General features: G+C 57.4%; 1 protein-coding gene across 1 annotated transcript; it reads right to left on the bottom strand.

Moving 5' to 3' along the window:
* Positions 1-852: 852 nt before the first annotated feature.
* HHIPL1 (HHIP like 1) lies at positions 853-27,772 on the bottom strand. The gene is made up of 9 exons (XM_065906480.1): positions 27,423-27,772; positions 20,035-20,681; positions 16,758-16,901; positions 13,743-14,071; positions 13,163-13,289; positions 10,519-10,664; positions 7,342-7,423; positions 3,778-3,860; positions 853-2,253 (listed from the first exon to the last, which is right to left on the bottom strand). The coding sequence occupies exons 1-9, from the start codon at positions 27,702-27,704 to the stop codon at positions 1,733-1,735; spliced, it is 2,361 nt and encodes a 786-aa protein (XP_065762552.1). The 5' UTR covers positions 27,705-27,772; the 3' UTR covers positions 853-1,732.
* Positions 27,773-27,802: the final 30 nt, after the last annotated feature.

Genomic DNA, 27,802 nt, shown 5'->3' with positions numbered 1-27,802 from the left:
CTTCAGCGGTTCGGGTGCTGGCAGGTGTTAGGACTAGGCAGCTTGTGTTCAAATCTGGCTTCCCCCTCTCTGGCAGGGTGATATATCAACTAAGATATTTAAGCTCTGGGCACCTCAGTTTCCCCATCTGTAAAAGGGGAGGACGAGGGCCGTTTTGAGGGTTGAATGAGTTCAGGCGTGCACGTTCTTACGACAAAGCCATACCCCATGGAGGGTTAATTGTGGCTTCCAGGTGGGGTTCAACAGGGTGGGATGAGCCACAGGGTCTGGGGCCCTCGCCACCCCCTCTCAGGGCAGAGGTAGGGGGAGCTGGAAAGCGTGGTGGTGGTTGTGGTTTAGTCGCTAAGTCGTGTCCGACCATTGTGACCCCATGGACTGTGTAACCTCCAGGCTCCTCTGTCCATGGGATTCTCCGGGCAAGAATCCCTAAAGCTTTTCTCTGCAGCCCCGTACTCCACAATGAGCTTCATCGAGCAGCTGGGAGACCCTGACAGGCTTTGGCCTGCACCGTTTTCTCTGCCAGGCACGCCACCCAGAGTAGTGCCAGCTGCACTCTCAGGACAACACCCAGGTGGGGTTGGGATGCCCCATCCGGAGCCCTCTCGGCAACCCCCTCCTGTCCTCACTGCCCAGTGACCACCCCTCTGCTTCTCCTCCCTGCCCCCCCATCAGAGGCTGAGCCCAGCCACACTCATGCCCCTGGACCGGCCGGGCATGAGCCCAGGCTGGAGCCATCCGTGGGTAAAGCAACTTCCAGCTGTGAGCAGGAGGGCAACGGCAGGCCCGGGGCCCCTTCTCCCACCCCAACCCCAGCTTCCAGACCGGGGCGAGTCAGAGAAAAGAGGCGGGAAGGAGGGTTTGTAAACAGTCACGTTGTTGGCACAGCCCTGGGTGACAGAGCATCAGTAGTCTCGCTGGGTCCATAGCCTGGCCGGCCCCTGGAGTGGGGCTGGAGGAAGCAGAAGGTTCCCTGGGATTTCACTGAGGGGCTGGGGTGGGGGGTGGGGATGAGAGAGGTGGCCCTGGCACAGGCTTGAAAGTGGAGAGACCCAAAGCCTCACCAGCAACCGCGGTGCCCGGACTGGCTGGGCCCAGGAGACTTCTCCCTGAAGTCACCTGGTGCCCCCTGCCTGCCCTCCCCAGGGCGGCCTGACTCCCATCGCCCACAGGTCACCCATCTGATGACTTCCCTTGTCCCCACTAGATGCCTTCAGGTTCTCCTCCACAGCTCTGCCTGCCAGGCCGCCGGTCCACATCCTTTGGGTCGCATTTCTCAGGCCATGGTCCAGCTGGTCTGCGGGCCTTCCACTCCCCTGCCGAGCAGGGCAGTTCTGGTCCCCTCCCTCCATCCACCACCGGACCTCTGTTAATGCAGCCAGTGGTCAGGTCCACCCTTGAAGGGCAGCTGCCCTCGGTGCTCAGGGCTGTGCTCCTGGCCCGCTGCTTGAGATGCTTGGAGGTAAGATCACCTCCGCCCAGAACCACGGCGCCCACAGGGACCACACCGACCCCCAGCACACACTCTGCCGCTTCCGGGTAGACGCAGGGGCAGAAACACACAGGGAACACGTGCGCACCGCACACGCCTCCCACGCATCCACAGGACAGCGTCGCAGATGGGTCGCCCCAGGCACCCGCCCCGCGTTCCGCTCCACCCTCGGGCCCCGGCGCACGCACCAGGCGCGCGCCCTGGCTGGAGGGGCCTCCCGGGCTCCGGCCGGGCGATGCTCGCCTACAGGTCCGGGTCCTCGCGGCTGCACACGACGCCGGCGTCCTCCTGGTGGCCGCAGTTGTGCGCGCCCAGGCCGGCGTGCGCGCACTCCAGCAGGTTGCGCTCGCTGCCCGTGCAGCGCACGTCGTCCAGCAGGATGGGCAACGTGCGGCCCTCACCGAATTCGGCGCGCTTGGTGGCCCGCGCCGCGTACCGGAAGCCCAGCTGGCGGCACACGACGGCCGCCGCCTTGGTGTCCCAGGCGTCGTCGCACACGGTGCCCCAGCGTCCCCCCGCGAACACCTCCACGCGCCCGCGGCCCGGGCTCAGGCCCGCCGGCCGCACCAGGCGCACGGCGCCGTTCGAGGGCTCGGGGTCGGCTGTGCCGGGCCGTCCCCGCCGCCGCCCGCTGCCCCGACGGCGCCCGGGCCGCGGGGTGGGCCGTGCGGGCCGCGGGGTGGGCGCCGGCGGAGTGGCCGTGGGCCGGCTGCGGCGGGGAACCTTGGTGGGCCGTGGGGTGCTCTCCGTCCTCCGGATGAACTCTGCACAGAGGAACAGCGTGAGGTCAGAGGGACCCCAGCCGCCCCAGCCCACTTCAGGCCTCCACCCCGAAGGCAGACCCTAGAGAAAGATGTCCTGGTTCTGCCCTCTGCTCAGACCCTGAGAATGAGGTCCCCGACAGTGCTTCTGGGGTCAGCCTGACCCCACAGGTGCCAGCCTGGAGCTGGGGCTAGGAGCTTCTTGGGTCATTCTGCAAACCCTGCTGCTGCCTTCACTGCCCAGGCCGCCTTCCCCCACCTCTGGTTTCACCGTCCTCCCCACCCAGGCTCAACCCTCATCGGCTCCAGGCCCGTCCCGGCCCGCCCCCACCCCCTCCAGCTCCTCACTGCTCTGGGTCCCCCACAACTTCTCCCATGGGCCTGGGACACTAAATGACTTCTCTGTCTGCCCCAGCCGGGACAGGGCCTGGTCTGACTTCTGTAGCCCCGGCATCCAGCACAGAGCCGGGACCTCACGGAAGAGCAGAAAACTGCCTCATGAGTGAGTGGAAAAGCGCCAAGGTTTGAAACCAACTGTGGATAGAATTAACTCCCACCCCGAACACCCAGCTCCCCGCTTCCCCCAAACTTCTTCTCCACGTGGTGGGGCACCCCTTTTCAGGGCCATGCACCCCCACCCGCCTGCTGCCCAGTCTCCCCCTCTTCCTGCCCCCTCACCCCCAACTCCCGTCTGCCAACTAGAGACTGCTGGGCACACTCAGCCCACTAAAGTATTTCCTTTGGCCCGCTGGGTGGTTTTTAAGATTATGAACTGGTTCCCAGTGTTTTCAAATCAGGAGACTGTACAATAACAACCCAAGAGGGCAGGGAGCATATCTGCTTGCTCAGCGTTAAAGCCCCAGATTGAAGCACAAACGTGCTGGATGGACGCAAGCATGCGTATCCTGCTTGTCTTGAGAACTGGAAGGTCTGACTACACGGGGTCTGTCTCCGTTCCCACGTAGCTTGAGCGCAGTGGAACAGCCCCTCCTCGGGACATACCCTCTTCAGAGGGCCCCAGATCCCACGAGCGGTCACTGTGGCCTTGCCTGGCCCCTCCGGAGGATTGGCACCCCTTCCCTCCCCACGAAGCTTGTCAGAAACAGAACCGGCTTAATAGCAGACCTGGCCCAATCGTCCCCTCCACCAGGTGCCCTTGCACCGAGAATAACTCTTTCCACTCTCGCTCAGATATAGATCTACCCCCTTTCTCTGCCCCTCCCCAGAACTCTGAGTGAGCCTTGCCTGGGACCCCCTATTTCTCCCTTTGTCACGGTGGTTCTGACCGCCTGCAGCCCCTCGGAGCCACTTACCGTGGCCTGGGACTGACACGCACCAGGGGAAGGGAGTCTCAGGAGTTCCGTGCCTTCCGAGCGTCTGCTGTGCCCCAGGCACAGTGCTGGGCACAGTGAGGGAGCTGAGGGAGGGCATCCAGACCCAGCTAGGAGCATGCACATCTGGGGGGCGGGGGTGGGCAAGTGTGGGCTGCAGAAGCCCCCTCTGTGTCTCCCGTTGGCAGGCACTTACTTTCTTTGGGCACGAAGTGGATGAGGCGGCTCCTGACCTTCACCCGGGAGGGCTGGATCTGACACTTGCCGGGTGGTGCCCGTCTGCCGACACACAGGACGTCGAGTCACCCCAGCCCCCTGGGAGCTCACCCTGAGTGTGTCCCTCCGGTATCACCCACCCCCTGCAGCCACGCATGAAGGGGAAGGGCCGGCATGCATTCAGACCTGGGCAGGTGTGAATGGTAACAAGGGTGGCCATTTACGGAGCAGCACCCAGGTGGCTCAGTGGCAAAGAATCCGCCTGCAATGCAGGAGACCTGGATTCGATCCCTGGGTCAGGAAGATCCCCTGGAGAAGGGAAAAGCTACCCACTCCAGTATACTGTATAGTCCATGGGGTTGCAAAGAGTCGGACACGACTGAGCGACTATCACTTTCATTTTCACCCAGGTGGCTCAGTGGTAGAGAATCTGCCTGCCAATGCAGGAGACTCCGTAGACACAGGTTCGATCCCTGGGTCAAGAAGATCCCCTGGAGAAGGAAATGGCAACCCACTCCAGTATTCTTGCCTGGAGAACCCCATGGACGGAGGAGTCTGGCGGGCTACGAGAGTCGGACACAACAGCACACTCCTGCTGCACCTCGCCTCCCAGACCCCAAGAGCCTACCCCCAGGACAGGAACAGCCCTGAACAGCCTGCCGAACAGCCACTCAAGCCTCTGCCTGAAGTGCACGAGGGCCCCAGTGGCTACTTCTAACTCAGGGCATGAAGCGTCCTTGGGATGAGATCAAACATCACGCTCCTCCTCCCCAGCCTGCCGGGTCTGACTCCTGTAACTGTCACTGCAGCCCCATCCCTGCATCTTACCCTGGCCCCCGTCCCCCACAGCCTTTGAGGAGGGTCTCTCTCTGCCCCTCTGGTTCTGAGATTTCTGGTGATGCCGAATCAAAGGGAAAGGTTAAGTCGATCTGAAGAATAAAGCCAGGCGGGAAGAGAGAGAGCCTCGGGGCTGGCGGCAGAGCTGAGGAAACTGGGGGCCTTGGAGCGCCAGGTTGGAGAGCTCTGGGAGAGAAAAGAGCCTGAGAAGGGTTGCCAGTACTCTGAATTGGGTCTCCTTGGACATCTTGGAGGGGCACAAGGAAGGAATGGAATCCCATTTTAATGAGCTTCTGGCCGTTGATCTGTGAGTCTTTGAATGGGACCGACCCTATTCTGGGACCAGCCCACGTGGGTCCAAGACTTCAATGGGTCCCAGGAGCACGAGGGGAAAGCCCAAGGGCTGAAGCAGCCACGTGACCCCGGGCGGCTTTCAAACAGCCCCAGCAGAAGGGAGAAAGCGAGGGGGGACCTGGGCCACCCCCTGCCCCCCGAGGCTGAAACACAGCCCGGTTCACATCCTTCTCCAAGCTGCAGAAAGGGTGGTTTTTCCGGCTGCTCTGAGCTCCAGATAATAGCCACACGCGTCAGACCGACCCAGCTGGTTTTGTTCCTTAAGGAAATTATGTAAAAATTTTTTGTTTTGCCAAAGGGTAGGAGATGCACCCAGAAAAATTCCACAGTGGCTATGTTTGGGCAGAGGACCCCCACCCCACTCCCTCCACTTCCCATTTCTTCATTTTTCAAATGTTCTGGAATGTGGCCCCTCTGCCATATGTTGTGGGTGCAAAAACTTACGTGGATTCCAAAAGAGAAAAGTGCAAGGCATGAGAAGGGTCAGAGGGTGCGGGAAAGGGGAGTCTAGCCTCTTGCCTGCTCCTCTGACTCATGAGACCTCGAGCAGAGATCCCTAAGCCTCAAGTCTCTGTTGTAAGCGGGTCGTGAGCCCAGGGAGCTGCAAGGGATGAGGGATCAATCCCTGGGTTGGGAAGATCCCCTGGAGGAGGTGAGCGCTACCCTTACCAGGTGGCGCTAGTGGTAAAGAATCCTCCTGCCAATGCAGGAGATGCAAGAGACACAGCTTTAGTCTGTGGGTCAGGAAGATCCCCTGGAGGAGGAAAGGGCACCCAACTCCAGTATTCTTGCCTGAAAAATCCCATGGACAGAGGAGCCTGACAGGCTACAGTCCATGGGGTCACAAAGAGTCAGACACAACTGAAAAGACTGATCTTGCACGCATGAGCCCAGCAGGACGCTGTTCAGACTAAAGGAGTTGGTGGGTCTCAGGCAGTATCTGGCATGAATTAGGTGATATTTCCTTAGAGAAGCATTTTTCCCTCCAAATTGGAAATAACCTAAATGTCCAAGGGATGGATAAGGCAGTCATGGCACAGTGACTCAACAGAAAATTATGCAGCCATCAAAAACGAGCCTTCCGAGGGTCATGTTGCAACATGGAAATGTTTATGCAAAATAAGGACAGACCTACAAAGAAAAATGCAAAGTTTGCATGAGTTCCTCCACAATGACAGCAATCCAAAGAGGGCCAGGACTTCAGAGGAGGGAAAGAAGCAAACCCTTACGTTTTTCTTCATGGTTATGTCAATAACGAAGAGCTCTGTGCTTTCGACAAAACAGTGTGGTAAATGAGGAATGTCTGAGAGATGGTCACAGACCAGAGAATGCTAACGAGACATAGTAACTAAATACAACGTGGAATTCTGGATGGAATCCCAAAGCAAAGGACATGAGGGAAAAACCAGAGGAATCCTTTTTTTTAAAAGTATGGCGGTGCCTGACTTGTGTGGCATTTAATGAAGAGTAAAGCACCAGTATTGGTTCATTAACTGTGATAGTGTTAGTTCTCAGTTGTGTCCGACTCTTTGGGACCCCACTGATTGTGACCCACCAGGGTGCTCTGTGCATGGAATTCTCCAGGCAAGAATACTAGAGTGGGTTGCCATTTCCTTCCCCAGGGGATCTTCCTGACCAGGGAATTGAACCTGGTTCTCCTGCATTGCAGGAAGAATCTTTACCATCTGAGCCACCAGGGAAGTCCTTAATCATGACAAATGTATCATAATAATAGGGAATACTGAATGGTGGATATACGAGAAACTCTGTGCTATCACGGCAACTTATCTGTAAAACAAACTGTTCTAAAATTTTAAAAAGAATTTTTAAAAATGTGACGGTGGGGACCATGGTTGTCAGTCCCCACTGGTATACTTGGCAGCTTTCTAAGGGTGGAAGCGTGCGTGCTAAGTTGCTTCAGTTGTGTGTGATTGTTTGCAGCCCCAGGGACTGTAGCCCGCCAGGCTACTCTGTCCGTGGATTTTTCAGGCAATAATACTGGAGTGGGTTGCCATGCCCTCCTCCAGGGGATCTTCCTGACCCAGGGATCCAACCTGCACTCTGGCATCTCCTGCGTTGGCAGGTGGGCCTTTACCAATAGCGCCACCTATGAATACAGCTGGACTTTGAGGCTGGCAGATAGGTTCTGAATCTTAGATCTGCCCTTACCAGCAGTATGAGCTTAGCTAGTCACTATCCCTCTCTGGGCCTCAGTTTTCTCTTCTGAAAAATGGGGGTGTTAATCACACCCACCTTAGGATGTGATAGAGAGGGGAAATAAGGTAACGGAGGGGAGTGCTCCTGGCAGACAGAAGGAGCTCAGGCCCTCTGGGGGTGGGAGGCAGGTACTCACCTGGAGGGGTCGATCATCTTGTAGACCACCCCACGCGCCACAGTGGCACTCGGCATGCCTGTTGACATGAAGTACAGCTCCCCTTGAACGAGAAGCAAAGCAAACGGTGAGACAGCTGCCTGGAACACCATCCAGGCCAGCCCCATGCCCCCACCTCAGGCTCTGGGATGCACCCCAACCTCAGTGAGCCAGGAGGGGAGATGCTCAAGGTCAGTGTACCTCTCCAGTCCCCAGAACGGGGAACTGAGGCTGTGAAAGGCATCCAGACGCACCCTGGGGTCTCTGCAGCACAGCCTCCTGGGGTGCTGGCCTCTCTGCCCGCACCCACCCAGGCTCTGACCTCTGCTCATGCCTCCTTCCTGGTGACCTCAGGGGCACCCAGGCCCCGCCCCTGGTCCCTGCCTGGTCTCATGCCCAGCAGACACACCTCAGCATCATGGGGGTCCACAGCCCAGCTCCCCACCGACTGCTTACTGGTGACCAGCTTCCACATCCCCCCACGGGCCTGCCTCGTAGGGCTGTTGTGAGGGTAACAAGATCATGGGGGTACCTGCTCCATCAGTGTGAACTATTACTGCCATTGTTGTTATTGTCATTGGCACCCAGGGTCCAGGTCCCGCCTGGCCCTTGGGGACAGGGCTTCCTCTCTCTCTACGGAGCAGCAGGCACCTCCCAGGCCAGTAGCAGGGGCAGAAGAGTCTGAGGAGTCTCTGGTGTGAATCCCGGCCCCGGCACTTGCCCCACATGAGCTCTTGCAGCTCTGGGACAGCCCCCCTCAGCCTCAGTTTGTAGAAGTGGAATTACAAGCACCTGGACCCTGGATACTCTCAGGAGAATTGAGTTCTCTGCTCTCTCCTCACCCGTATCCCACCCCCAGCCCTTGCTGCCACAGGTACAAATGTCCAAGAAGTAGGTTTCATTATTCTCAATGTATAGATGAGAAAATAGAAGCTCAGAGAGGTCAAGTGACTTGCCCAAAGTCACACAGCCGGTGAATGGTTGAGCAGGCCTTGAACTCAGAAGCATATGCTGCCCCCAGGCCCACACTGATGCAGGACACATAGTAGCTGGGAGGCCTAGACACACGCCACTTGTGGCTCAGTGTGATGGTTCAGCCACGCTAATACCTCCCACCCTTGTAAGAGGCAGCAAAGAGCTCTCCCAAGGATGGCGGCAGGGGTGGTTTCCCCAAGGAGAGGCTGAGACAGGCAGTGAGATGGGAGCTTGGAGGAAAGCATGACCCTGGTGACTGGTGCAGTCATGGAGGGCTGCATGATGGTGGTGTCTGAGAATCAAGACCCAGGAAACCTGGGGAAGTCCTGAAGGGGAAGGCACTTGAGAGGTGACCTGTGTAACTAGGGTAGACCCAGCTGTCAGGAGAGCTGGGGGCTGGGGAGGGCAGGATGCTGAGTGGTCAATGCCTTCTGACTCCTCCCTCCAGGAGCCCCAGCCCTACTTTGGTGGGGGTGGTGGGGTAGAATAGGCCCACAGGGTGGATGCGCTCTGTGGGAGGGAGCAGGGTCCCGGCAAGCTGGTCCCTGCTGGAGAGCCCACAGGCGCAGCCGTGAACGTGAGCCGTCACTTCAGGCTCTGGGCTGTTTTCTGGAAAGAGGCCCTTGGGAGCAGCCTGGCTCCTCCATGACTGGGCAGCCCTCCTTGAACCTACACTCCAGGCCCTGGAGGAACTTGGGGTCCCCTCACATGCTGCCCCCTCGCCCTGGATGCACTTCTTCATCGGCTGTCTTTGCCTGACAGAGCTCCAGCTTGAGACCCTGCTCTGGGAGGCCTCGGGGGGCCAGGCTGTGTCCAGCACCCCTCCCCCATCCCAAGACTGGGCAGGAAAAGCCAGCCTCAGTTCCCCCATCTGTAAGGTGGCAGCACGGGACCGAGTGCACTGTAAGACCCCATCCAGCCTCAATCTGGGGGAAGCCATGGCCCCCCAGCCCCGTGCGCAGTCAGGGAGGCCTGATGGCACTGCCAAGCTCTGCCCAGGGCCACGCCGTCCTCCTCCTGGTCTCTGCGGTGTGGACTGTCCCTGGAGGACACTGGGCCAGCAGAGGTCCTTGCTGTGCAATTTACAAGCATCAGAAGATCAAGCCGAGAGGCAGAGGCTGCAGGGAGCTGGGACAGTTTGCAGGCATCAGCTCCCTGGCCCTCAGTGCCTTCAGAGGCCGCCTGCCTGAGCTCACCAGCATGCTCTCCGTTGGCCTGTCTGTCTTTGAGGGGCCTCCTCCTGTCTGTCCGTCCCTCGGTGTCACTCAGAAGGGCCCCCTGGGCCTGCCTCTGGGTCTGGGCTCTGTGGGGAGGGGCACCGGGAAAGGGCAACCCCCCTTCCAAAACATGTTAACCCCCTACTGACCAAAAGAAAAGGCTTTCAAGGGCCCAGTGGGCTTGAGGAGGGCAGTGGGGGCTGGGGCTGCCCTTTTGAAAATTTAGATTCTGACGGGTGTCGGTTCAACAAAGGTTTCCCAGACTCAGGCCCGGGGGCTCTGGGCACTGGGCCCTGCAGGGGGACACCTCTCGAAAGGCCCTTGGGAGGGTGTTGCCTAGTAACCTGGCCAAGCATCCACCGGGCCCCACTAGGGGCCCCTCGGCTTTTGTCCAGGGACAATCCGGGGCCAAGGACAAAGGCGGGATCCAGCCCCCAGGGTCCTTCTTCCTCTCCCCTCCCCCTCTGCTCCTGGCAATGAAAACACAAGCGCCTGAACAGGGGACCCACTAACAGGCAAGAAAGCAGTGCCCACCACTCTCTGAGGACAATGCGACTTCATCCATAGGCCCCAGTGCATTTGCCATCAGGAGTCCAGGGTGCTGGGGGTCCCCAGGGAGGCACTCTCCTGCCACTTGCCTGCCTTTCCACCATCACACCCGTTCCTGGTCCCATAACCTCCCTGGACTCTTACCTGTGGGGGTCACGTGATCCCTCCCAGTAACTCTGCCCATGGTGGGAGTGGGGGGCCACTGCTCCCACTTTCCAGATGAGGAAGTGGAAGCTCAGACAGGTGAGAAGTGACACCCAGACAAGGCTCAAGACCTCTGAACATGTCACCCTCCAGCCTGATGGTGACTCAGGCCTGAGATGCCATCCCGGGAATCCCAGGCCAAAAGGACCCCAGAAGTGGGGAGGTCAGTCCCAGGTAGGGGCAGCCCGGATGCAAAGGCCTCAGGAGCACTCACCAGCCTCATCCTCGGCAAAGGAGATAATGTGTGGATAGTAGTTGTTGATGAGGCCTGGGAACGCGCAGGTCTGGCCACGGCCCATGCAGATCTCGCTGTACCGCCACTGGCCTGTCTCCAGGTTCTCCCGGAGGGACATCAGACGCCTGCGAAGGAGGATGGGCTGAGGGGTCCTGCCTGGCAGGGTGCCTGGGGGAAGCCCAGCCACCAACCCCTCCATCCACTCATCTGTTAGCCATGCAACCAGGACTGCACATAGTATGCAGGGTCCAGTGCAAAATAAGCGTGCAAGGACCCTTGTTCAAAATGTACTAAAAGTTTCAAGATAGTGACGGCAGATCGTTAAACCGAGCGTGGACCCTTCTGAGCACGTCTGTGTAAGCGCACAGATTGCACATCCGGGAAGCCTGCCCCGCGTGCTGTCTTTACTGAGCACACCTGCTATTGGGTCAGCCGAAGTTTGTTTGGGTGTTTCTGTTAGACATTACAGAAAAGCCCAAACAAACTGTTTGGCCAACCCAATACACAGCAGGAGAAGCCTGTGTGCTTAGTCTGTGTGACCCCATGGACTGTAGCCCACCAGGCTCTCCTCTGTCCATGGGATTCTCCAGGCTAGAATACTGCAGTGGGTTGTCATGCCCTCCTCCATGGGATCTTCCCAACCCAGGGATCCAACCCAGGTCTCCCACATTGCTGGCGGATTCTTTACTGTTGAGCCACCAGGGAAACCCAGGAGAAGCATATGGGTGAACAAGACTGACTTGGTTTCAGCCTCCTCTGTTCAGTTCCAACCACTGACCAGCAGGAGGCAGTCAGGAACTGACTTCCAGTTCAAAGCCTCCGAGGCTGCATAGACTTGGGTGCTGCCTTCACTTGGGAGCATGAAATGGAGAATCTGGTTTTTTGTTTGTTTGTTTTTTTTATTTTGATGTGGACCATTTTTGAAGTAGTCACTGGATTTGTTATGGTATTGCTTCTGTTGTTTATGTTTTGGTGTTTCGGGGCCGCAAGGCACATGGGATCTCAGCTCCCCACCAGGGATGAATCCATGCCCCCTGCAGCTGAAGGCAAAGTCATCACCACTGGACCGCCAGGGAATTCCCGAAGTGGAGAATTTGGCATCTTCAGAATATGCTGATTTTGTCCCTACTCCCTTCTACGCTTGTCAGTCACCTACAGATACTTTCAGGCCCTGCTTGGTTGTCCCCTCCTCCTAGAAGCCCTCCTGACTGCTCCTGTGCTGGGCTTCCCCAGACAGCATGGGCTCTCTGAGGCCAGACTCCAGTGGACAAAGTGAGACTCACACCTGGCTTGGGTGTGAGGTGTTCTTCAACTTTGTTGCTCTAGCCCTGGCATGAAGCCTGACCCAGCAGAGGAGCTTGGGAAGTGCCAGCAAAATTCACTGAACTTCTGTGTTCAGAAACACAGTGGCTTGGGCATTCCTGGGGTGGGGGTGGGGAGTGTAGCAGAAGAGTAAAAGGAGAATTGGGCTAAAAAAGAGAGGTTTCATCTAGACCCATTTTTCAGATGGGATAACTGAGTCCAGAGGGACACTCTCCAAGCTGGGAGAAGGACCCAGCCCAGGTCAAGGTTTTCTGTCAGCTCTGGCTATAGACAAATGGCCACAAACCCACCCCAGTTCAGCAGCCTGCAAGAGGTAAGAATTCTGCCAGCCTCAGGCTTCCTTGCTTCCTCTCTGAACAGAGACCCTGTTCAACTGCCCTTATGTGGAGAGGCTAGACTGCAAATACTTAAGAACTGGTGATCCAGTGGTTAGGATTCCACACTTCTACTACAGGGAACCTGGTTTTGATCCCTGGTTGGGGAAATAAGATTCTTCAAGCTGCATGGTGCAGCCAAAAAAAAAAAAAAACCAAATTCATTTCACATGAGGCTGGGAAGGTCCTGAGATCACCAGCAGATCCTTCCATTTTATCCATAAAACAAAACAACAACAAAACAAGCAGAAATTGGGCATGTTCTAGATTCTAAGTGCTGTATATTTATGAGCAGGACTCAAATAGGCTTAGTAAGCAGGTACTATTATCATTTTGCAGATGAGGAAATTAAAGCTCAGAGAGGTGAAGCAGCTGGCTCAAGGTCACACAGCTAATAAGCGCGCCAGGCTTCGGACACAGGTTGTCTCAGCTATACTTTAAAATATCATGCCAGGTGTGTGGCTTCCCTGGGCCTCTCTGGGCCTCAGTTTTCCCCTCTGTACAATGGGAGAAACAGGTGTCACGAGCCTCTGTAAGCTCCCCTGGGGAAAGAGTCTGACCCACATGAGACTTGGGAGGTATGGTCTCCAACCCCCTCTGAAACCTGTTTGGGATGTGATTTATCCCACCCCCCTTTCCCCCCAACACACCCACCCCCACTCTGGGGGCCCAGTGGGGGGAGGCAGCATGGCCACAGAGCATGGGAATTGGGCAGCAAGGCTCCATGGGGCCCAGTGGGCAGACCTCAGCTGGAGCCCCGGGTGCCCTCTCTCTAGCAAGGTGACCTCTCTGGCCCACTGGCAAGCAGCGACAGGTCCTGGCTTCCAGGAGACGGATGACCCAGAGCCGTCAAAGGTGACGTTCAGGTTCCCCGACCTTTCACCTCTGCGGTCCCTGACCCTCAGAACTGCTGTCGGGTCACTCACCCGCTCATGAAGTCTCCAAAAATGTAGAGGCCGTTCAGGTTGGGGTACTCGCAGCCCCGGTACACGTAGCCCCCGGTCACCGACTTGCCCAGTTTGTGCGGGTAGGCGAAAATCGGCAGCGTGTCATCTGCAGAGGGGGGATACGCTGGGTGAGCCTGCCGGGGGTCCCGCCCGAGGTTCCGTGGGTGGTCCTGAGTCCTGCCGGACCAGGGGGTGGGAGGGCCCCAGAGAGTCAACGAGAAAGGGTGATGCGTAAAGTTTGTAAGGTGGGGAGAGGGCAAGAGTTTGCCAGGCAGGAAGTGATTTGGGGAGGGCGGCGGGGGAGCCATTCCGGAGGGAAGAGCAGGCTAGGGAAGTCCGGGCGCGCGCGCGGCTGGCTACAGATGGAGGCACGGAAGCGCATCCCGACGGGGGGGCGGGATGGAGCGGGTTGTACCAGGATTGGGGGTCTTCAATGGCGCGGGGCGGTAGGTGAGGTTGGGGGGCCACCGAGGGAGGCGTGGGCGCACAGCCGTGGGGTGGGGGGTGGCAGATCTGGGGAGAGGGGTCCCCGGGGGCGCGGAGCGGGCGGGGTGGTCACCGAGGGAGGCGTTGGCGCACAGCTTGCGGTCGTAGCACTCGTAGCCCTCGCGGGCGCGCCAGCCGTAGTTGCGGCCGCGCTCCACCAGGTCCACCTCCTCGAACTTGTTCTGGCCCACGTCGCCGCAGAAGAGGCGCCCGCGGCCCGCGCCCGTCGCCGGGTCGCCGCGGTCGAAGGAGCAGCGCCACATGTTGCGTACCCCGAAGGCGTAGACCTCCGGCCGCGCGGCGGGGTCGCCCACAAACGGGTTGTCCGGCGGGATGCGGTAGAGCGGGCCGCGCTCGTTGCGGTCCACGTCGATGCGCAGCACCTTGCCCAGCAGCGCCGATCTGCGGGAGAGAGCACCGACGGGGGCGGGGCTGGGGGTAGGGGCCTGGAGCCCAAGGCCGCCCCAGGTGCAAGGCAAGCATTGGCTATGGGGCCAGAGACCCCAGGTTCAAGTCCTCAGCAGCCATGCACCGGCTGGGTAACCCCAATCATTCATCTGACATTATCAGACACCCTACCAGGCTCCATCCTAAGCGTCTGACTTACACTTTGTTTCATCCTCACAACAAAGCTTTTAGGTGGTTGTTGTTGTTTAGTCACTAAGTCATGTCCAACTCTTTCGACTCTCTGGAATGTAGCCTGCCAGGCTCCTCTGTCCATGGGATTTCCCAGGCAAGAATACCGGAGTGGGTTGCCATTTCCTTCTCCAGGGGATCTTCCTGACCCAGGGATGGAACCCTCCATCTCCTGCATTGGCAGGCGGGTTCTTTACCCACTGAGCCACCAGGGAAGCCCCAGTCTTTTAGGTAAGTGGGTGCTGTTGTGATCACCATTTATTTCACAGACGGGGCAGCTGAGCTCAGAGAGGCCATAGAGCACCCCTAGTTGCCTCACCCCTCATAAACCGTAGGGCTGAGATCCAGCCGAGGTAGCGTGGCTGCAGAAACCCAAGCTCTTCACCGCACTTTCTGACCTCCCCAGGCCTTGGGGTTCTCTGCTGTAATATTAGATGGTCCCTCTCTTTCCTTGCAGGACTGCGCTCCCGGGTGAAAATGGTACGAGAAAGATGATGCCTATTTACAGCTTACTTTCAGCACCTAGCGCAGCAACAGGCATGCAGTAGGCGCTCATTAAGTGTTTGGAGAGTGAATGAATGAATAACTGCAGTCAAAATCAAGTGCGCCTTTCCAGAGTACAAGGGAGGGCAGGGAGAGAAGGCAGCAGATGTTGGCAGGAAACGGGAGGTGGGGTTCTTGCCTTCTCTCTCACACGCGCCCAGGGCCATCGCAGCATATCAGAGGGCCAAACAGGCCTCCAAACGGTTCAGTTCACCCCACACTCCACACACACCATCCTGAACCCAGGCTCTGAGAGGGGACAACCTGCCAGTCCCCCAGGCAGCTCTGGACAGGACGTGAGGTCCCTTCAGGTGCCCGGCAACATCGGCTTCCGGGGCCTGGGAGCGAGACCTCAGCACGTTCCCTCCAGAGCCAGGTGGAACAGGGCGCAGCTGCAGCCCGGACCTCCACGTAGCCGCTGGGGTGAGCGGCTTCTGGGTCTCATTGACTGCAGGACAAAAGCGACACATGACGGAGTCTGCGACGTCCTTGAAGATGTGCAGCGTGGAACACACCCTCTTCATCTGTGACTTTTTTTTACAGTATTTATTCATTTCTTTGGTTGTGTCTGGTCTTAGTTGAGGCGTGTGGGATCTTTAGTTTGGGCGTGGGAACGCTTGGTTGTGGCATGTGGGATCTCATTCCTTGATCAAGGATTGAACTGCACTGGGAGCAGAGTCTTAACTGCTGGACCACCAGGGAAGTCCCTTCATCTGTGATATTTTGATGCACTTACTTACTGCAAGGTTTTCCCCTAGCATCTGGGTGCACTCCCTTTGGGCTGCTCTTTAAGGGAGGACTGGCTGGTCTGCCCATTTGATGCAACTGTGTACCCTACATTCTCACAGAGCATCAACACCCAAGCATTTCCACCATCATTAAAGACACCACACAAATGTCCTCTTTCATGATGATAAAACGCTCTTCCCCGCCCCAGTAGCTGCCCCACAGTTAATCCCCCATTGTGGACTTCTAGGTTCTGCTCCAGAGAGTTCCTCTGACACTCTCCAGCCTGCTCCACACCAAGCTACAGATTACTCCCCAGAGCCCACACACCATGCTCCAGGCTTTGATATGTAAGTGGGCAAAACTCATAGCAGCAAAATAATGTTTTAAGTCTTGTCCAATTATCCACAAATCCTTAATTTCTATTTTCTCAACTTCATCTCTAAATACATCCCAAACATGAGAAAGTTGCAATGATTCTTACGCTGTCACATATGAAAGCAGAAGTCACAAATTGGGAACACTTTAATTACTGTAATCAACATCATATGCGCTATTTTTACTCTTCGGGCTGAGGAAGGTTTTGTGATTTTGGCTGAGAGAATGGAGGAGGTTGCCCTGAGACTCCTGGGCATCCTTATCTATACCCTTGAGACTGTGTCTGTGTGTGTGTGTGTGTGTGTGTGTGTGTGTGTGTGTAAGAAAGGGAATGGTGGCAGGCCATCTTCTCAAGCCCAGAAATGAAGAACTGAGAGCAAGACTCTGCTTCAATTTTGGGGTCATCTCGGGTGACCCTTGGGGTAGAAAACCCACATGCCCATCCATACAGCCCTGCTCCAGCCAGCTCACACTCCCCGTTTGGTCTGGGAAGCACCCCTTTCCTTCCTCTGGCTTCAGCAGTGCTGGGCGGACTTCAGAGAAAAATCTCATCTTCCCAGAGGCTCTGTGATGCTGCCTTTCAGGTACCCATCACCTTTATGCCTCATGACAAGCCTCCCCATGGAGATGACCATTATTCCTTTCTAACTGATAAGAGGAAGGCACTGGGTCCCTAGCTGGTTGGCTGCAGGCTGAACTGGGATCCAAAGCCATTTCTATTGCCCTAGTTTCATGGCTGAGAAAGTCATTCCCCCTCCAGGAGAGTACATAAACCAACCCACCCACCAACCAAATCAGAACATACTTGTTTTGGGCGTTTCCAAACTTCCCAAAGGGGTCTCCGGCCATCCCGCCATCTCCGGTAAAGATGTAGAGGTACCCATCATCCCCGAAGAGCAGCTGGCCTCCATTATGGTTCGAGGCTGGTTCTTCGATTTCCAGGATTATCCTAAGAGAAGATAAGCCATCCCACACACACACACACAGAGAGAAAATGTCAGTCAGAAACACAAAACAAGATCACAGCGATAAAACCTCCTCTCTCTCAGATGCCGTTTCGTAGTTGGAACTCAGGACTTATGGTTCTGGTCTAGTGCTTTTTCCATTGCTCCCCCACAACTAGCCCCTGTCTGTTATGATCAAGTGAAACTGTTGACCCAATCACTAGCACGACTGGTTTCTTCATCATCATAGCTCCCCACACACCAGCCACTTAAGCTGAGCACTTCTGACACAGTCCCTCGTTTGTTATAGTTGCAGCTTCTAAGGAGGCGGGCTGGATGGCGTGGCCCGTGCTCAGCTCCACACTCACTTCTCAGTGACCTCCTTTACTGCCAGGGCGGGAATCTTCCACCACACTGCCAGTCAGCTAGCTTCCAGTTAGGGCTTGCCAGGAGAGGGTGGCAGGCAAGGGGAAGGGAGGAGCCACATGTCCCTGGTTTCTGGCGCTGCCTCCGGAAGCAATGGTTGCAGGAAGGGCGACAGCGCCTGGTGAGTGTGGACTCCTGGCGTTCTGCCCAGACATCTGGGTACCAGGAGGGGTGAAACCCAACAGCACCAAGACCTTTTTGCCTTGTGTTCTCCTCGCTTCTCACAAGGACTCATCTCTAGGGAAACTGACCCTCTCCTTTTCCTTCTCCAGCCCTCCTAATACCTTTGTAGCCAACTCCCTGTATTAAATTCCCTTTGACCAAAATGCTTAGGCTAGTTTAGATTTTCCAGGATTGGCGACTGACTGGCCAATCCTTTATTAATGCAGATAAGAAACCTGAGATACAGAAATGTCAGGTACCTTGACCCCAGGACTTTTGACCTTCAGAACCAAGACCAGAAGCCTTTCTATTGTGAGACCAACACACATGACATGGGGACCACACACAATCCCCAAACCAGGTCCTCCACGGAAAGGACAGCCCAGACTGTTGGACATCCATCTCCCATTGGGATCCTAGCCCTGAGAACAGAGACTGACAGCTGACTCAGGCAAGAATGACCACTCATTCCTGGCTCTGCCTTGAGCCAGCCATGCCTACTTCCTCCCCTGCAAGAGTCAGGTTCTAGGCTTGAACTGTGAGGTCCCCAGAGGACCCTTGCTGAACTCTAATTCTGAAATATGTTCATCTGTATATTTTGTGTTCCCCCTTCAGTCTTCATCAGGAATCCATTTTTTAAAGTCACCATTGAAGTCACATCCATTCTGTCCCTCTGTCTTCCCTCTGTGAGATTCACATGACAAACCTGGCCTCTCTTGGAGAATCAGTTGTGTGGCTTCATATATGATAACAAGAATTATGCTTTCCATTTTTGCCTTGGCTGCCAGGAAGCTCACAGGCAAAATCTATTAATACATTAGATTCTCACATTAGCCAGTTTGATTCCTTCTTTTTATACTTTCAGTGTCAAGGGTTTACAATTTTATCAAACACATGATGTGCTATTATTTGCTTATTTGCCCTCAGATCAGCCCTGGTCCTCCCCTTACCTGCTCTCTGCTTCAGAGGGCCAGCCCCTACAAACTACGCTTCCCATGCTCCTTAGCTAACTGGCCTCCAGCTAGGTTCAGCCAAGGAAAGCTTTGGCAGGAGACTGGAGTTGGGGGGGGGAGAAAGTGAAAGTGTTAGTCGCTCAGTCGTGTCTGACTCCTTGCGACTCCATGGACTATAGCCCGCCAGGCTCCTGTCCATGGAATTCTCCAGGCAAGAATAGGAGAGTGGGGTGCCATTCCCTTCTCCAGGGGATCTTCCCAACCCAGGGATGGGAACCCTGGTCTCCTGAATTGCAGGCAGACACTTTACCAGCTCCTACAAACTACATTTCCCACACTCCTCAGCTAACTGGCCTCCAGCTAGGTTCAGCCAAGGAAAGCAGGAGATGGGTGGGGGAGGATTCAGGGGTATTTCTTCCTCCCCCCTCTCTCTCGGCTTCAGGCAGTGTCGTGGCAGTAGCTGCACCTCTTCCCTGGCTCCAGCTGCCCCCACCCAGGCCCACCGTGGTTCCAGCTCCCACCCAGCGGCCCCAGCTGAGGGACTCCGGGAACCCTGCCTCTCGCAGTCCAAGAGGTGAAGTCAGCTCCCTTCAGTTGCTGAACTCGGGGCTGCCTCCCTTCTCCCCCGCCTCCCCCCATTTCTCATTCATTTCCAACACCTGAGGAACTAATTCCCAGTATCAAATTCTGCCTATTTGAATTACCTGGCACAGGACTTATTTTCCTATTGGAGACGGATTATGTATGCACTTCACGCCAGGCTAGGTCAAAATTGTTTGTCGCTCAGTGTCTGACTCTGCGACCTGGTGGACTGCAGTCCGCGCCCCCAGCCCCCCCGCCCCCCGGCTCCTTTGTCCATGGAATTCTTCCAGGCAAGAATACTTCTCCAGGGGATCTTCCCAACCCAGGCATCAAACCAGGGTCTCCTGCATGGCAGGCAGATTCTTTACTGTCTGAGCCACCATGGAAGCCTGTGTATATCATGTGTCTATCAAGCCCTGTCACACCTGTTTTGAAAACAGTTGGAGCAAAACTAATACCCCCAAAGCAGGCTGGGTATTGGGAGGAGCAGAAGCCTGGAGGCAAGGAACGGATAAACATGCAGTTGGGAGGGTGGGAAGGAGCAATTTGCCTGGGGGTGGAGTGTGGAGGTGACAGGTAGGAGGTGGGGGCCAGCCAGGTGAGAATGGCCCCTCCAGGCCAGAGCTGGGCGGGTGGGAGCAGTGGGTTGGGCCTGGGAGGGAAGCAGACACAGATCAGAGTTCCAGCTCTGACACTTCCTAGCTGTGTGACCTAGCAGTCCCTTCACCTCTCTGAGCCTCCCCTTCCTCATCTGTAAAATGGGGCTGTATGAGAACCAAATGAAAGGAACCATCTAAAGTACCTGATCCAGGAGCTGGACTCAAGTCCCGTGATGCCTGTTTGGCAACTGCCCCTCCCCTGAACTCCTAGGGGGCTCAGCCCCCTTACTAGGTGCGACAGTGAAAATATTTCACGCCCTCGGGGCGCAGCGCAGACCCAATGGACCACTGCTGGCGCGCTGCCTTGCCGGATCTCAGCCCCGCCCCCTCCCGGCCTGGGCTCCCGCGGGAACCACCTCTCGGAGTCGTGGTCCACAGCGTTGACGTCATCCTCCGAGACCCTGAACTCGCTGATGCGGATCCACTCGTCGAAGCCGGCGCCCACCGAGTAGTAGACATAGAGCTTGCCGTTGTGCCGGAAGCTGGGGTGGAAGGCGAGGCCCAGGAAGCCCCGCTCATCGCCCTCCCAGGGCGAGGTGAGCACGGCGCGGCTGATGTTCAGGAAGGGCTTCTCCAGCCGCGAGCGGTCGGGCAGGTAGACCCACACCAGCCCCAGCTGCTCGGCCACGAAGAAGCGGTGGGTGCCGTCCCGGGCATGGACCATGGCCACGGGGTTGCGCAGCCCGTTGGCCACCTCCTCCAGGCACAGCTGCAGGCAGCCCTCGGCGTCGGCCACCACGCGGCCCAGGTTGGAGTTGAGGTTCTCGTTGACCAGCAGGCGCGGGAAGCAGTAGTCGGTGTCGTCCAGGGACAGCGAGCGGCACAGCTTGGCGCGGTTGCCCTCCAGCGCCCAGAGCTCGCGGTCCGGAGACAGGTGCCGGAAGAGGCCCCGGCACGTCTGCCACAGGTCCAGGCAGTAGTCCTCGCAGAGCCCGGGCACCGTCCGCAGCGGCGTGGACGGGTCCTCCGCGTCGTAGAGGTGGGCCGCGTAGGGCGAGCATTCCTGCAGAGACAGGCACGCGCAGGGGCGCTCTGGGGTGGGCTTACCGGCCAGGTGACCGCGGGCGGTTCACCCCGTCTCCTAGAGCCTCAGTCTGCTGATCTGTAAAATGGGAAGACGCCACCTGTCCATTCCACCCACTGTCTCGACTACAGCGCCAGCTCCAGGGGGCCTGCATCTCCTCACCTTCCTCCTTTCTCTTGTCTTGATGCTTCTGTTAGAATAACCACACTATGACTGCTCCTGATACTACCAACATCTTAAGGAGCTACTCTTAAGCACCTATTGTCTGCCAGAAAGGATCTGAGGCATTTTAATACATTTTTTCTTTTATTTATTAAAAAATATATATGTATTTGGCTGCACCGGGTCTTAGTTTTAGCCCTCGAGATCTTCAGTTGTAGTAGTGATCAGGCTTCCCTGGTGGCTCAGATGGTAAAGAATCTGCCTGCAATGCAGGAGACCAGGGTTTGATCCCTGGTCAGGAAGATCCCCTGGAGAAGGAAATGGCAACCCACTCCAGTACTATCGCCTGGAGAATTCCATGGACAGAAGAGCCTGGCAGTTTATAGACCATGGGGTCCCAAAGAGTTGGACACGACTGAGTGACTAACACATGTGAACTTTTAGTTGCAGCATGTGGGATCCAGTTCCCTCACCAGGGATCGAATCCATGGCCTTCTGCATTGGGAGTGCAGAGTCTTACCTACTGGATCACCAGGGAAGTTCCACTTTCTCTTTTTATATGCTGCCTCCGCCCTATACCTCCATGATTCACTCCACTTTCTTTTTTAGATTCCTACTCAAGGGGCACCTCCAGGGAGGTCTTCACTGACCACCCCGTCCATCACCCCCATTTCCTCCTGGCCTCTGTTTTGGCTTAAAACAGAAAACCATAAAAAAAACACAAACACTGTAACATTCCCTGATAATACAATAAAAATCAATGGGTTTACATGTTTATTGTCTGCCTTCCGCAGAACCTACATTCCACCAGGGCAGGAATTTTGCCTGCGTTGGTCCCTGTCGTATCCCGGAGCCTGAGATGGTGTCTGGCATATAGGAGGCCCACGGTGAATACCTAGGCACCATGCTGGACACTGATTCACCCTGAGCAGCCCTGGGTGGGAATAAGTGCTCCTCCCTCCATCATTTAATCCCCACAAGAGCCCACGACGGGGCACTCCCTCCTGCACATGGGGAGACCGAGGTGTGGGTCCCCCAGTGTCACTCAGCACCATTCAGTGAGCATGGAGGATGTGGGTTTGGTCTCAGGTGGACTCCATCCCCCAGCACCAGGGAGGTGACGTGTGTACATGTGTGAGTACCTTGATTACACTCCTGTCCCCACTCCTGTCCTGGCCACCAGGACCCGCTTCCTCCTTCCCTCTGACCTTGGGTTCGGCCCCTCCAGGCGGGGCCCTGAGCCTGTCCCCTGCGGCCAGTCCAGATTCTCTGTGAGATGAATCAGATCCGCTCCTCCCCTACTCCCCCTCCCCTCTAGCACCTCTTCAGACCCTCTTGACCTCGCTGGCCCCTTTTCCGGCTCTGCTGGGCTGTGACTCCACCGGGAAATATCCAACAGCTATGGCTCCCGCCTCCGCCACCCCTTGAGGGCTTCCCCATTGATGAGACACTTGGGACCCCACTCACCACCTGCGTGGGAGGATCTGGAATGCGGAGGAGTTAAGGCCTGACGTGGCAAACCTTGGGCCCCTGGGAGCAGGAAGCTGATGGAAAAATTGTTCTGTCTTCCTCTGGGCTCACCCCCGCCCCTCCCCGGGCCAGGTCTGATCTGCCATCTATTTGGTTTCTTGGACCCGTGGTCTTGCCAGCTCAAGCATCAGTCACATTTGGCAACAGCCAACTTGCAACTGCATCCTTGATGGGTCTCCCTCTGCCCCTGGTCACTCCTGCTGGCAGGGTCCATTCACCCTAAGAAGGAAAAAAACCCATGAACTCTGGCCCAGGTTCTGCTCTCTGAGAACACACGTGGAGACAACCAGCATGACTAGGCCTCTCCCAGCTTCAAGATCCAGAACCCACCATTTAAGAGCTGAAAGCCCCCTCCCAACCACCACCCCCCAACCCAGAGCAAAGGTCTCACCACTCCAGGCTCTCTAAGGCTGTCCCTCACCTAGAGCCTCTGATGGAGCCTATTTAATTGTGTCTGTGTCTGACAGCCCCTACCCTCCATCCCCCACCCCCACCATGAGCTCACCATGCCAGGGCCTGCGGGTCTGACTCAGCCCCGGGCCCCCAGAAGCCTCTGGGGATGCTTGTCCCCCAGTAGGGGAGGCACAGACAGGCCTACTCGGCCCGCTCCCAGGCAGGGCCCGGCTGGGCTCCCACCGGAGGCCCCCAGGGGCCGTGGGTGGCAGGCTGCCCTCTTGGCTGGGTTCTCAGGCTCCTGGCCAGAGGCCACACCCTCCTATTACACGATTGTGGCTTTTGGTCACGCCGTTGGCCTGTCCTCCTGGCCTGTCTCCTGCTACCGTGGGGCTGAGGGCCACTGGGTGACGTGCTTGTGGTCTGGTGAGCACCGTCTCGGGCCCAGACGGGGAGGCCGTGTTCCATGTGTTCCAGACGGCCCGGCCCTGGCCTCTGCGCATGCCCCCTCTCTCACACTGCCCCTGGAGGCCCTGTGAGTCCCGCCAGCAGCTGTGTCTGGACCAGGGAGGGTCTGTGCGCACACACAGCTCATTTCTGCTTTGCGAGATAGGGTCATGGTGATTCCTACTATATACGAGAAGCTGAGGCGTCAAGAAGGCCACAGGCCAAGAAGTGGCTAAGCCACGGCTCAGACTGGGTCTCAGGACATCCAGACCAGGGCTCTTTTCAGATTACTCAACGGAATTTCATTCAACAAGTGTTTACTGCCTTAAGACTCCGTGCCAGGCACTGTCCTCGGCTCCAGAGACAGTGGGCAGCAAAACAGACTTCTGCAAGCCAATCTGAGTGCCTTCCACGCATCAGAACCCAACCCACGGGACTTCCCTAGTGGTCCAGTGGCTAAGATTCCACACTCCCAATTCAGGGGGCCCAGGTTCCATCCCTGGTCAGGAAAATATATCCCACATGCGACAACTCAGATCTCACGCCACAACTAAAACTCCTGTGTGCCACAACTAAGAGCTGGCACAGCCAAATAAATAAACAGCAAACAAAAAAAAGCAGCTGGCCTCACAGTGGTCAGTGGGGGGAGGCAGCAGAAAACTCATGGAAAACCAACCCAGTATCACATTGCTTAGCTGTCTGCGCCTTTCAGCACAGGGACAGACAGCCTGCCCACATTACTGCCCAAGGTTGCCTCTGTGCGGTTGCTGACACTCATGACCCACGGCCCAGAGTCCCAAAGGCTTCTTATGTCCATCGTGTCATCTACTCTTTAGGAAGACTGAGTCTTTTTTTTTTTTTGGTTGTGCCACGTAGCTAGTTCCTTGACCAGGGATCAAACTCTCAGCAGTGAAATCACAGAGCCCTAACCACTGGACCACCAGAGAATTCCCCAGGAAGACTGAGTCTTTGTAGACAGTATTCACTTGTAGGACATTCCCTCCTTGCCCACTTTTGCATCTGGCAAACTCCTATGCATTCCTCAAAACCCAACTCAGTAGCCTTCTCTTATACCTCTGTCCCCTGACTCCCCCGGCCCTTGTGGATGCTCCTACCCCTCTCCGTCCACATCTCAGACACAACATTCACCTAAATGTAGTTCTGTAGCTTGCAGCGGGAGCTCTCTGTTTCTGCTGTCACCTCCCCATTGTTCAGGTGGTCTGCTTGACTAGGACTTAGTTATCTCTTTTTGTGTCTGTCCACTCGCTAGGCTGTGGGACCCTTCAGGGCAGGGATCTCAGGGCCCAGCACACGGCAAGGCTTCAAGAAGGCAGGCAATATGGCAAAGTGAGGAGTTCTGGAGTCAGAGCACACGGGAGACTAAATCTACCATTCCCTGAGCGACCTCGGGCAAGTTTCTTAACCTATCTGTGCCTATGTCCCCATCTATAAAAGGGAAAAAATTTTCCAAGAGAAATAAACTGAAGCACAGAATTATTGGGAGAAATAAACAGAAGAGATACATGTGTTTTCTGAGTAAGGGCTCAAATAATATGGAAGATTCAGAGGCAGCTCAGTGTTCCCTCCTCCAGGAAGGCTTCCCTGACTTTTTCAGGGCAAGCTCTGCCTCCATGGTGACCCGTGCGGAGCCTTTGGCCCATTCTGATAAGTGTCTCTGTGTCTCCTGAATTGAACAAGGAGACTTTTGAGAACTGGGTTTGTGACTGGCCAACTGCCCCTGGGCCCAGCACCCAGCACAGGGCCAACTCCTGACAGGCTCCGAAGCACTGTCTGCCCAGGGGCTGCGCTTGCAGAGCGTGTTGTGCACAGACTTCTATCAGAAACCAGGCTTTGATGACGTGGGGTACTTAGAGGCCATCACGGTCACATGGAAGTTTGCTGCGTGGACGGGCTCTCATCAACCTGGAACCTGAGCTGCCACACGTCACAAGCTCTCTCTTCTCCTTCCTACGACATCAGACGGATCAGAGCAAAGCCTCAGGAAGGGGTCTGAAGGGGCTGGGAGGGACTACTGCCCTCTGGCTAGGTAGCCCTCATGGGCGTCTGGAGGAGTCGTGGGTGTCAGGTGGGTGCGTGATCTGGGGGGACTGTGGTTTCATGGTCTCGTTCGCCATCAGAGTCCAGGCAGATGTGAGTGCCTGAATCCATCACTGACTGAAACTGGTAAACAAGGCACCTCGGCCCCCTCCCCTGGTGGAAATCAGGAGGTGCTGAGTCCAGACACCGCCTTGGCTTGCTGGGAACACTGTCCCCGGTCCAGCGCTCTCCCTCCCTCCCACGAGGCCCTCCAGGGAAACCATGATCCAGCCCCCGCTGCACTCTCCAAGCTCACTCCAGACATGAGGTCACTCCCAAGACGCCCGGGGTGAGATGCTAGCAGCCATTCTACCACAGCTTGCTCAAGGCCAGGCCGTGCTGGGACGGCTCCCAAGGACAGAGGGGAGCCTCCTACCAGGGGGAGGGTAGCGGGACTGGCCCTTCCCTTCTTCCTTCGCAGGCCTGCCTACCTTCAGTGCCCTGCTGAGCCTGGAACATAGTAAATGCTCAATTAAAGCAAAAAGGCAAGAAAAACACGGCATGGATGCATGGACTCTTTCACGTGACTGACATGCAAAGACCACAGGATCTGATTCTCTGGGGCCCCCAGATTGGCGAGGGAGGTGGGTGCTTGATCGCACCATTCTCGCTGCCCTGAGATGCCCAGTGTGGGGGCTCGGGGGAGTCCACCAGAAGATAGAGCCCTCCCAGCCCCTCTTATTTCTTGTTGAGATGACGGCTCACTCACATGGGCAGTGAGTGTGGGCCACGCATCACCATGGCCACTTCCGGGTTGTACGATCACCGGGCCAGTCCCTGCCTCTCCGGGCCTGCCCTGAGTCAGCCTCTGGGCCCCCCTCCGTCCCCGCTTGGGGCTGGGCGGCCACCGGGGACCAAGGAGGTTCTAGAGAAGTCCAGGCAGAGTGGCTCACTGAGCTCTGAGTGTGTGTCACGCAGTCTTCATGGCAAGCGGGGGTGGGGTGGGGGGAGGGCGGGGAAACTTAGACCTCCCCCAGTGTAAACATGATGCAACTGAAGTGCAGTGATGACCTGTCCGGGGTTGCAAGGCCGGGAAGTGGCAGAGCCAGGATCAGACCCTAGCACGTCTGAATCCAAGCCAGCGCCGGGTGACCCCGCCCCTCCCACCAGTACCTGCCCCTGACGGCAAAAGGCTAGGACTCTGTGCTGGGAGACAGGACCCCTCCACCCACGGGTCCTCTCACTGCCCCGGGGCTGGGCCAGGGCCAGCCTTTGGTCCTCTCAGCCTTGACCCGTTACCCACCAGGGGTTGGGGTCATCAGGCACTCTGGAGTCAGGAGAACGAACAACTGAGGCACAATCTGTTGTGAGGAGAAGCCCGGGTTCAGCCCTCAGAGGGGGGATGGGGGCCAAGAGGCTTCACCAAAGGGATGTCTTGGGTGGTCTCTGAGGATGAGAGAGCTCACGCTGGGTGGGAGCACCATTCCAGGGAGAGGGCACAGCACCAACGTAGGGGGTCTGGAACCGCCTGGCACAGCTCACTACTGGGGTCACCCAGGATAGGAGACCCAGGGCGTGTCAGGGTCCCACAGTACGGAGGGGCCCTCAGACTGCTCCTTCAGGTTGAGGGGAATGGCTCTCATTGGGAGCAGGGTCCCCCACACCCCTCGACAAACCCAAGCCCAGCGCGACGATCATGCCCTCTGCAGGGGTCGGTGGGCGCCCAACTCTCCCCGGGGGCAACGCAAGGAAGCTCGGAGCAGGACAAAAGCTTCCCATCCTGGATTTTGGACAAGGGCAGGGCTCCCCGGGGTCGGGGCACTGGGGGCATGTTTAGGCGGTGCCAGGGCAGAAGAGCCCCCCAGACTCGGAGGGAGCAATGATTTCATCAGGAGGAGAAACTGAGACCCAGAGAAAACCCAAGTCACAAAGTTAGTGATGGCAAAGCCCACAGCCCTCCCAGGATGCCCGACTCCCCGCCCCCTGCCAAATGACTCCCGCCCGGGCGCCTCTGGCTCCGAAGCCGGATGCCCAGTCTCGATCCTCCTCGCCCAGTAGGGTTGCCGCCGCCGCCACCCTCGCATCTGGGACCGAGGCCCCGGGCGCGTGCCCTCCCGCCGCGCGCCCCGCACGGCCCGCGCGCCCGCTCACCTGGCAGAGCAGGTCGAGCGCGTAGCCGGCGCACTCGGCCCACATCGCGGCGTCCACGCGCGCCGCCACGGCCCCGAAGCGCCGGGCCAGCGCCGCGTCCTGCTCGGGAGTGCAGCAGCCGAAGGCCGAGTACTGCGCGCAGAAGCGCAGCGGCTGCGGCGGCCGGAAGGGCGGCCTGAAGTCCAGGCACTGTGGGTGCGCCGCGGCCCCGAGCGCCCGGAGCGCCAGCAGCGCCAGCAGCGTCCCGGCCCCGGCCCCGGCCCCGGCCCGCCGGCCCGCCATGCCGCCGCCCCGCTCCGCCCCGGCCCGGCCGGCGGAGGAAGAGGCGGAGGGAGGCACCCCCGGCCCAGCGCGGCCCGCGAGTAGCCGCCGGCCGCGCC

This window comes from Muntiacus reevesi, chromosome 15, assembly GCF_963930625.1.
Source record: "Muntiacus reevesi chromosome 15, mMunRee1.1, whole genome shotgun sequence".
Lineage (NCBI taxonomy): Eukaryota > Metazoa > Chordata > Mammalia > Artiodactyla > Cervidae > Muntiacus > Muntiacus reevesi.
Note: the sequence above shows the minus strand (reverse complement) of the source record. Positions and strands in the feature narration are given on the sequence as shown.

Bases quoted from the DNA above. Each gene is read 5' to 3' on its own strand.
- HHIPL1 (XM_065906480.1), bottom strand. From the start codon at position 27,704: ATGGCGGGCCGGCGGGCCGGGGCCGGGGCCGGGGCCGGGACGCTGCTG. The intron at 14,072-16,757 runs GTATGTTCTGAT...TCTCTCCCGCAG, and splicing joins TTTGGAAACGCCCAAAACAA to ATCGGCGCTGCTGGGCAAGG. The intron at 13,290-13,742 runs GTGACCACCCCG...CCCCCTCTGCAG, and splicing joins GTGCGCCAACGCCTCCCTCG to ATGACACGCTGCCGATTTTC.